This window comes from Plasmodium cynomolgi, chromosome 10 (genome assembly GCF_000321355.1).
Source record: "Plasmodium cynomolgi strain B DNA, chromosome 10, whole genome shotgun sequence".
Taxonomy (NCBI): domain Eukaryota; phylum Apicomplexa; class Aconoidasida; order Haemosporida; family Plasmodiidae; genus Plasmodium; species Plasmodium cynomolgi.
In genome coordinates, this window is record NC_020403.1 from 945229 (window position 1) to 956315 (window position 11087).

Consider the following 11087-nt stretch of genomic DNA (forward strand, 5'->3'; position numbering starts at 1 on the left):
ATAATTTACACTTGTGCAAGGATTTACATATCATTCATAAACCAGTATTATATAGTAATTATAAACTAATTTATTTTTATTCACTTAAGTTAAACATTATGAATGATGTATAATTTCCTTTGAATGTTGTTATTCCTTTTGACATTTTCCATCATTTGTAAAATGTCTATTAAGTTATTTACGTTATTTTGGACCCTCTTCATTTTGAGAACACAAGAAAACCTATTTATCTATAGAAAAGCCTTAAATTTTGCGATCATTTTACTTTTAAGTATAGACATAACACTCCTATGCTAGTTTTTTCTTTAACGTTTACGTGATGTAATTTAATGCAATCAACAGCTATATTTTTATATTCAGCGCAATTGTTACACAATGGCAAAACTAATAAATGTGTCTTCTTTTCAATTTTATTTAAAGAGCTAAAATAAATAACAGATATTCACTACAGAATAAGAAGTGTGATTTTTTTAAAACGGGATGTGACAATTTTATTTAAAAAAATACAAATAATACTTATAAAGTTGCTATCGCGATAACATGAAATGCATTGTGGTGTATTTACACAGAACTTTAGTAGAACAACAAGCAATATGTATATTTGTTTTTTCATATTGAATGCTTTTAACTTAACAGTTCTTATTATTCTTAGGAATCCTAAAACTATAATTGCCACAAAAGGACATTAATCGAATATCTAAAACATATTATGTGATATTAACGAAAATGAAAGAAAAAAAATGATATAGTACCCAAATGAAAATAATAAGTTTTAAAGTATCATAAATGTATTAATAGGAAAAAGAGAAAAAAAACTAGTTTTGTTAGTGCCTTTATTGCACTGCATAGTTATTTTACGAAATGTATTCAATTCATTGTCTTATGCTCATTTATCTGAAATATCGCTAATTTTGTCTTAAGATCCTTTCGGGTGCCTGGATTATAATTTTTGTAAGAATAATAATACGTATCAGCTTCATGGTAACATGTCTATTTAGTAATACAACTAGTTGTGCAGGAATATTCATCATTTTCGGAACGTCTATAAATTAATTCATAAATTTCAAACGTTTCTATATATGAGTGTATATGGGTTTTAAGAAATAAGGAAAATTCATCTTAATGTAGGTAATTCATGATTTACCTTACAGCTTCTATATTTTTAAGCAACATTTAATGCAACAAGGCAACTACAGCACTTTTATTAATTCCAAAAGTGCGTATATCATTATTGTCATTTGACATGATATGATAATGTCTGTGATTGTTAAAACTTTTAATTCAGAAAAAAGTGTTTTTGAAGAACTCAAATAAATGGAACTATAATTTATTTCAGTAAAAGATGTTTAAAACGATAACAAATTAATTCCTTAATGGAAAAAGCAAAAGAATCCTTTCTATATAAATGTGCTATTGATTTGTTTATTTTCTCTTTTTTTGAGTTGTTCACTTTTGTGCTTTTATTATTAAAAATTAATTTATAAATTTTAATTGGACAAAAAAGGAACATTTTTTAGAAACAATTATACGTAACACATTCATTTTAGACAGAAAGAACTCAAGGAAAAGGTCAAGATCATTAAAGCCTTAACGCATAATGTATAGCATAGTACGCGTAGAAACGCGTAATATCGATTAAGTGATTTACCCTTAAAGGGTGGAAGCAAACGTAGAGGGAAAACAACATGAAAAAGAAAAATTAGGAATACCTTAATAAATATCTATTTGTTTTTCTAAATATCATGGAAAATGAGTTTTATATTTTTAACACATTGTTGTCTTATGCTTTATTAAGCAAAGACAGAACCACGTATATTTTATGATAAAATAGAAGTAAAAAATTTATTCGTGCTTAAGTATTTACATTAAATCATGAAATTATGAATGCGCATAACAAATTATCTTACGTTCATATAACATCCTTGGTTGCAAAGCCTTTTAATTATTCTAAAAGGGTAAACTAAGTTAAAAAACACATTAAGACATAAAATTTAAATTATCTGAAGATCAGACAATAAACATCTTTCATTCAATTTTTTTTTCTTTTCAATAACGAACTGTGAAGATCATTGATGCGATCATTCACATATTATAATTTGCATCAACGATGCCTTGGTACCACTAGCTTAATAAGTAATGTAAAATAACGCTTACATATGTTTTTAGAATATAAAAAATGGGATCTATTGCATTAACTAACTTGCAAAAAGTTATATGTTCTTTTGGAGAATATGCGAAAAAAAAAATAAAAAAGGAAATATATTTAATAGCATTCCTATCAGTGGTGCTTCTTCCGCCCCCATGTCTGATTGTATAATAAAGGTGTGGAATAGTAGCGTTTTTTAAAAATAAAAATAAGGAAAATGTTTAGATTCTAATGATTCATAAAAGTCTAAAGCAGCGTTAGGGTAATGGATAAAAGAAGTCAACGTGTGTTTTGATTTAAAAAAAAATGCAAATAAATTAAATGATGATTCTGCATATATACAGGCACACTTTTAAAGTGAAAGACATTTGGAGCGCTTTAACACAAACATAATGAGGCAATTGCATCCTGTGTGTCAGTTGTTTAAATAAATAACAAAACATAAAAGAGTGCTATTAATCGTATTTTTCACATCATTAATAATTTCAGTATATTTAAAAGTTTTTCTAATTCACTTTTTCTGCTTCACTATCATCTACAATTATTTGGTGACAAGCTTCAAGAGCTTAAAACTATAAAGAAATGCATGCTTTGTTTTCCATAGAGAAAAGTGAAGCAAAATTGTTAGGCTACTGTGGTACATTCTTAAATTTATGTCTAGAATTGTGACATTTTATAATATTGTTTTTCAGTATTTATCTGAACACCTGTATTTCTTTTGCCTAGACACGAGTGAAAATGACGAAATGAAAGCACATAAAAAATTTGTTTCCTGAGTGTTTTTCCGTTGTGTACATATACTTCGGTTGGAAATGTGCATTATTTTTCAATTTTGATAATACGTTACGCAAAAAAGGAAACAAATTTTTAAATGTGTAATTTATTCATTTTTTCCATGGAATAGACCTGAAAATGAGAAGCGCTTATTTAACGCAAATATACCTTTTGCAGACATGTAGGAAACTCATTGGCTTAATATATGCTGTTATAACATTATTTTAGGTCCACGTTATCATTTATCCGATCATATTTTTTAGTCCCTAAGAGGGCTACACTGAAAATGTGTATTATATGACGTATGCAAATTTTTGATCTTAAACGTTTAAGTAGGTAACTGCATTCTTAAAACATATTTTTGATATTTCTAAATAGATAGCATTTGGGGGTGAAAAGAAAACGCATAGTTGCACAACTATAATAGGAATAATTGTCTATTTTCAGTTTTGTCCTTTGGATTTGTTCACAAAAATGCTTGGGAACTCTCTTCGCATTTGCTAAAGAAGCATTGTTCACGCGTAAGGAAAACACATACATGGTTCAAAGGGTTGTAAATAGAACACTGCACAAAATGGAATTGGCATTCGTATTATATTTTATAAAGTAAAAATTTTTACTTGACAATTTCGTTTTTAATTAGCTCCATGAAAGCGCCTCTATGTCCTCATGAACGCATCATCTTATGTTATAGGCGATATTTTTATTGAAAGGAATTAAAACAGGACACAAGCGTGAAATGTATCATAATTTTTCAAAATTTTCTTGCAGCGTCTGCAGAAATGTTTATATTTTGATAGCTAATTTTTAATGTACTTATGGAAATAAGTTACGATGCAAGAAATCAGGGGGGGAGGCTATGCTATCCTCCATGTTCTCTAAGAACACTTTGTTTAAAGCCAAAAATAACTTGAACAGGAATTAAAAATACCGTTGTAAATTTTGTTTAGCGAAAATTCTTGGAAAATCTACAACACCATATCGTATAAAATAATGCGAGCACATGCGAAAAAACCGCTATGCTTCCATGAACATGAAATATAATTAAATGTACTTCTTTTTGCTTCGAATAAGAAAAAAAAAAGAAAAAAAAAAACATATTCAAAAAACATCCCTTCTAACACTATATAATATAACCATTAAATATAACAATTAAATCACGTATTTTTCCCCCTCCTCGGGGCTAGGCAATAAAATTGTCAGAAGTGGGGTTCGAACCCACGCCCTTTCGGACAGCGGCCTAAACGCTGCGCCTTAGACCACTCGGCCATCCTGACATCATCTTTATTAATGTATGAATTTGTCAATATAGAAATAGTGCTGTGCAATAAAAAAAAAAAAAAAAAAAATCGACGTTTTTCATTCCCTTTTGACGCTTTAAATTTAATGTTAAGCTTATTTTATATGCCTTTACCCATTTTGTGTTTACGTTACATATAAGGAAATTCGTTTAAACATTAAGAAGAGCATTATATAAATTATTTTTTGTTTTTATGCCTTTGCAAAACCTTCCTACATTTTTACTTATGCTAACTTGAAATAATATCATTTTCTGAATGGGGCAATTTCGTGTGGATAACGAAGGAACGTAAGAAATGCTACGGGATATAAACTTACAATTTTGTTTTTTCCACTTTTGCATTTTTGGAACTCCTTTTTAAGGGGAACCCCCTTTTTTTTCAAAAGAACTTCATGGTATTCATTTTGACACAGTGTTATCATAAAATGAAGTTATAAAAATTTCCACAATTCAGTACATAAAAATAAAATACTCGTAAACATTTAGGAAGATGGTTCAAATAAAAGGGGATGAACTCTACGTATAACACTACTGCTTTACTGTATGCAATATAATGTGGAACCTACAAGCGGGAACGACATGCCGAAAACGTAATGTGTGTTACGCTATGTGTACATATGTATGCTAATGTGCAACAATTTAGTGTCCTCCGCTGCTAAAAATGTTGAAAATTCGTGCGAATTAGCGAAATGGTTTTTAAAATACGTTGTTCAGTATGTTCAGCGTGTTCTGAATATAGGACTTAATTCACTCAAACACACAAGTGCGTGGTTGTAAAAAAAAATTTATGTTATTAATTTATAAAAGCTCATAAAGGAATGAATGGACAATATACTGAGAAAGAGTTTTTTCAGTTCTTTTACTTACCCCATAAGGGTATTTTCTTACAAGGAAAAAGCACCTTAAGGGAGGGTGATCACATGATATCGAATTTTAAAGCTGTAATTATTCATGTCCTTTCCATTTGGGGAACGTTCCATCTGCGGTGCGGGTTATATACTGTGCGTTATAATGAGATTAGTAAAAACAGTTCACGCATACGCACATATGTACATGCATATATACGCATGACGTGACACAGTGGACGGCATAAACGATTCATGTATTGTAGAAGGGGGAAAATGAACTGGTTAACATCACGTACTTCTTATTTTCTTAAGTCCGTTCATTATTTCCCTTTTTGCATTTGTCAGTAATATTGGTTATGGATCCACATTAATACAGTGAGTTTCTTTCTTTTTCTTGCACTTAAATTGTAATTCCTTGTTTGGGTGTCCGCACATATGTATGCGCCCACATCGAGAAGTAAACAACTGTGCACCATTTTGGCATTGGAGTACTACAAAGTACGCGAAATTGTCTTTTTTATTATTTGCATCATTTTCCTTTTTTATGGCATGAAAATGATAATTTATGAATTTTTTCCCACTGACTTGTAAATGTGAACAGGAAGATATATATTTGGAAGATGAAAATGTGTAACCTTCAAATTAGTGAGAATTGTAAAAATTGTGTGTTTTCACTGTATTGTGAAATTCACGAAATGCGCGCTAACGATGAAAAGAAAGAAAAAAAAAATTCAAGTCCATTTCTGACATGTACGCTCAAAAAATTCTGCCATTAAAAGTGAAAGTTCAATTTTATTCTATTTTGCCTCATTTTTTTGCCTTGTGCGCCCAGTTGTACGTTAAAGGTACATCCTCTTGGGGGGAGTTATTTTACAAAATTTGTAATCATTTCATTTGTAAGATAAGGGAATGTCCTTTTAAAAAAAAATGAGAAGAGAACAAGCTAGCAATACACACCACGCATTAATTCGTACAAAGGAAAATATTGCAGAAGTTGCAATTTCAAAATGTACTTTAGCTTCCATTGGTACTTTATTCCACGCGTCTGAAATGGTGTAAGGAATTTTCCCTTCTTCTATGCTCAATGCGCACATTTTTTTTTTACATACATTTTTATAAGCATTAAAAGAACGGAAAATGGGAAAAAAAAAAAAAATAACGCGTAGAAGCGCAGGTAAATGTGATGACAAAAATGAATAAAGTAATCAAAATAAAAGGAGGAAGATAAGGAATGAATCGCCAAACGCAGCGGGGGAAGAGGAGGGGAAAGCAATTCTTTTAAAATGATTCATACGTACATATAAATATGCACATATATGTATACACAAAAGCAGCACGTGTACTTTCAAATTGGCATCAATGAATTAAAAAAGGGACAGTAACGTTAAGTACACTTGAACGCGCAGGCCATTTTAATGTTCTCACATTTTGGGGAATCAAAGTTTTACAAAATTTGCTTTTCTCATTTTTATTTACAATGAGGTGATTCGTAATTTTTTTTTCTTTTTTCCGTGCAAGTTTATCATTTTGCTGGGACAAAAATCAATACATTACTGTTGGCAAGTGCGATCTGAATGGGACGTGTGTTATCATTTGAGGAGCATTTTAAAAAGACATTCACAGGGAAAAAGGCGTATCCATCATACATCAGATTAAGCCCCTATCGAAAAAATGAATTTTAAACGATACACATGTTTCACCATTTGGATAAGGATATCACCTGCTTTTAATTAAATTGCACATTTTGTTTCTTCTCATTCTTTTTATTCTTTTAATTGTTTTTCTGTGTACTTTATTTTATTTATTTTTTTTTTTACAGTGCTGCCAAAAGCAAATTGTTCAATTAAAATTTTATTTTTTCCTTTTGGATGGACGAAAAGAGAGAACCATTTAATTTGCTACATGGTGCCCCACTTTTTTTATGTAACGCGTTAATTTTGCTTTATGATTTATTTTGTGGCTGCTCTGCAATTCATATGTGGCCGCTCTGCAATTCATATGTGGCCTCTCTCCAATTCATATGTGGCCGCTGTGCAATTCATTTGTGGCTGTTCTGCAATTCATTTGTAGCCGCTCTGCAATTCATTTGTGGCCCACTTTGCGCCTGGCCTGCGGCTGCTCTGCAATTCATTTTGTTTTCACGTGATGTACGAACGCAGCACACGTTTTGAGCAATTCCTCAGATAGCCCATTTGGCTCTTTTCGCAACTTTTTTTGTCGTACGACATTTTTATATGAACTGGAAGGGAAAAAACAAAAATTTCCCTTTTCACGGAACGTTTTTTTTATGTATATCAAGTGTATACCCAAGCCAGAAAAGAAGGAAAAGCGGAGGGCCCCAAGGAAGAAGTCGCCACACTACAGCAGTACAGCAGTTGTGGCAATCGAGGCGAGGGAGGCAGCCCCTTTATGAGAATCAAAATTTGCAGCGTTTATTGGCCTCCCGTCGCAGATTAGTCCTGTTCTATTCGCAAAGCGTGAACGAATATTCATTCATAGTTAGCAACTCATTTTAAGGCCGCCCTGCCTATATGAAGTGGTATTTCAAACGTACGTAGAAGTGTATAGCGTACCGTATTGGTACCACACTTACAAATTACTTCCCATTTTGCGAATTTTTTTGGACGCTCATCTGAGGGAAAGGCCACAAATCATGCGGAGTTGCTTAAAGTGTGTGTGAGTACAGCCAAACAGATTGTGATAATAGTTGGTTCAAAATTGGCCCAGTACATATACTTGTGAATTCACCAGAAGGGGGAAACGCTACCACAGTCCGTTTTTATTTTATTTTTTTTGTATTTTTTCCCGTGCACCATGGAGAGGAACGAGCATCACGATAAGAGTGATAATAGCACATCTGATGATGAAATATTGATTGAAAATATTAAGAAAAAAAACTGCTGCATCAAATTAAAGGACTCGAAACAAATAAATGAAAGCAAAAAGGAGGAGACGAAATTGAAGAAGGTTGTGAAGAGCAATAGTAAGACAGTTTTGAAGAAAGAGGCGAGCACCGTTATTCGAAAGGCGAAGTCGAAAACGAGTACGAAGGAAAGCAAAGAGGCTCTCTTAAATGAATGTAAAGTGGTGAAAAAAGGTAAGGCATCCTCCAACACGGGGGATACAGCTAAGGAAAAACCCACTACTAGCAACAACAAGACAGATAAAAAAAACGCCGTGGTGAAAAAAAGAAAATCAAATGTAAAGGAAAAAAAAGACACTGATGGGAAGCCCGCAGCCGCCAAAGTTGTAAAAAAGAGAGAAAGCAAAGTTAAGAAAGAAACAAATAAAAGACCCAAAAAGGTAGTTAAAAAAACAGAAGAAAATTTCGAACCCATAAATAGATGGTGGGAGAAGATAGATCATCAAACTGATATTCAGTGGCATTACTTAGAGCACCGGGGTCTTATTTTTTCCCCCCCATACGTACAACACCATATTCCCATTTTTTATAAAAGCATAAAATTACAGTTAAATGAAAAAGCAGAGGAGTTAGCTACCTACTGGTGCAGCGTAATAGGCAGTGATTACTGTACCAAGGAAAAATTCATATTAAATTTTTTTAGAACCTTTATATATACCTTAGAGAAGGATAACATCATAAGACAAGAAAATGAAAGCAAATTGAAAAAAGGAGATATATCCAACTTTAAATTTATTGATTTCATGCCAATAAAAGATCACCTAGTTAAGCTAAGAGAAGAAAAACTTAATAGAACGAAAGAAGAAAAAGAAGAGGAAAAAAAATTGAGGTCAGAAAAAGAACTACCATATACATACGCCCTGGTTGATTGGATTCGTGAAAAAATTTCAAGCAACAAAGCGGAACCGCCTGGTCTATTTAGAGGTAGAGGTGAACACCCAAAGCAAGGGTTGCTGAAAAAAAGAATATTCCCAGAAGATGTCGTCATAAATATAAGCAAAGATGCCCCTGTCCCTCGATTGTACGATGACATGTGTGGTCACTGTTGGGGAGACACTTACCATGACAATAAAGTAACGTGGCTAGCATACTACAAGGACAGTATAAACGATCAGTTAAAGTATACCTTTTTATCTGCCCAATCTAAATTTAAGGGCTATAAAGATTTTCTCAAGTACGAGAATGCAAGGAAGCTAAAATCATGTGTTCATAAAATTAGGGAAGATTATAGACACAAAATGAGGAGCAAAAGCATCCTGGACAAGCAGTTAGGTACGGCCGTTTATTTGATAGACTTTTTGGCCTTAAGAGTGGGGGGGGAAAAAGACATAGATGAGGAAGCGGATACGGTGGGCTGCTGCAGTTTGCGGGTCGAGCACGTTAGCTTTTCTCACGAGGTGCCCATTAAGAATGAGAGCTTGCGGGGGGAAAACGTCAAGGGGGAGAAGATCAAGGGGGAGAAGAGCAAGAAGGAGAAGAACAGTGGGGAGAAGAACAGTGGGGAGAAGAACAATGGGGAGAAGAACAACGGGGAGAAGCACAATGGGGAGAAGAACAAGGTGAAAAACACCAGTGGAGAAACCTTCAACGGGGAATCTACCTCAAACGAAAGTGACAACAAAGGCAGCAACAAACTGGCGCTGCCGAAAAATTTACAGGACATAGCGGAAGACCAGTGCTATATAACTCTTGATTTTTTAGGAAAAGACAGCATTCGCTATTTTAATACGGTAATGCTGGACAAACAAGCATACATCAACATGATAATATTTTGCAAAAACAAACACAAAGATGAAGGGGTGTTTGATCAAATTAACTGCTCCAAATTAAATGATTATTTAAAAGAAATTATGCCGACGTTGTCGGCAAAGGTCTTCCGTACGTACAACGCGTCAATTACCCTAGATCAGCAGCTGAAAAGGATAAAAGAAATTCGGGGCAAACCAACGGACCCGCTGCTCGCATGCTATGATGATTTTCCAAAGAAGAAAAAGAGGAAGCTCGGAAACTTAACTTCGTCAACCAGTATTCTAAGCGACACAAGTGACTCCACGCAAAAGGAGAGAAGCGCAGATGGCGAGGAGGAGGAGGGGGAGAAGAAGAAGAAGGACAACAAGAAGAACAACAAGAAGAATAACAATGGAGACAACGAAACAGGCGACAATGCGCCGAGTGACAACGCGCCGGGTGGCAACGCCCGTGGCGATAACAGTGCAGCACCCCCAAGCAGAAGTAACACCAACGCTTTGGGAGGCATCCACGCTAGTGAGAAAAACTCGCCCATAGAAGTGGACGTTTCAAATGTGAACGAACTCATCAACTTTTTCAACAACGCCAACAGAGAAGTTGCCATTTTGTGTAACCATCAGAGAAGTGTCCCAAAGCAACACGACACAGCCATGTCCAAAATAAAGAAGCAAATAGAAATTTACAGCGAAGATATAAAGGAGTATAAAAAATATTTACAGTACCTGAAAAAGGGAACAAACGAGCAAAGCTTCACCTTTGTGTCCAAGGTTGTTGCCTTAGATGGATCGTTAAGACCCAACAAGGTGAAGGAAAACATGAAAGAGGAGTCTTGCAAGAAGAAACTAATTGCGCTCATTAAGAAAGTGGAGCAATTAAAACACCAAATGAAGGTACGTGATGACAACAAAACAATTGCCCTAGGGACGTCTAAAATAAATTATATGGACCCAAGAATAACTGTCGCCTTCTGCAAAAGGTTTGAAATACCGATAGAGAAAATATTTAATAGGAGCTTAAGGCTTAAATTTCCCTGGGCAATGTTCGTGACGAAGAATTTTACCTTTTAAGAGAGTTGCGTCGAGGGGGTTAACGGATGGGGTGGAGCGACTCATCAGTGGCCGCGCCACCCGAATAATTAAATCGCCGCACCGGGTGGATAGCGCCTCAGCTGTGATTAACCTTACGCAGTGTCCATGCAGCACGCGCCCACCCACCTGTGCGAATGTATTTTTTTCCAACACGCACAGGAGTGTGTGTGTTATAATTCCCTTCAAAGGGATGCTTTTAAGATGACAAAAAAAGAAAAAAAAAAAAAAAAAAGAAAAGAACGAAANNNNAAGTAACGAC

General features: G+C 34.1%; 1 protein-coding gene across 1 annotated transcript in view; it reads left to right on the forward strand.

The window, feature by feature from the left end:
* Window positions 1-7882: 7882 nt before the first annotated feature.
* PCYB_103110 (topoisomerase I) overlaps window positions 7883-11087 on the forward strand; it is a gene marked incomplete at both ends in the record, with an annotated part of 3274 nt that continues 69 nt past the window's right edge. Inside the window, one exon of the mRNA XM_004222860.1 lies at window positions 7883-10783. Within this exon, the coding sequence (XP_004222908.1) occupies window positions 7883-10783 (2901 nt within the window). The remainder of the gene's footprint in view (window positions 10784-11087) is intronic.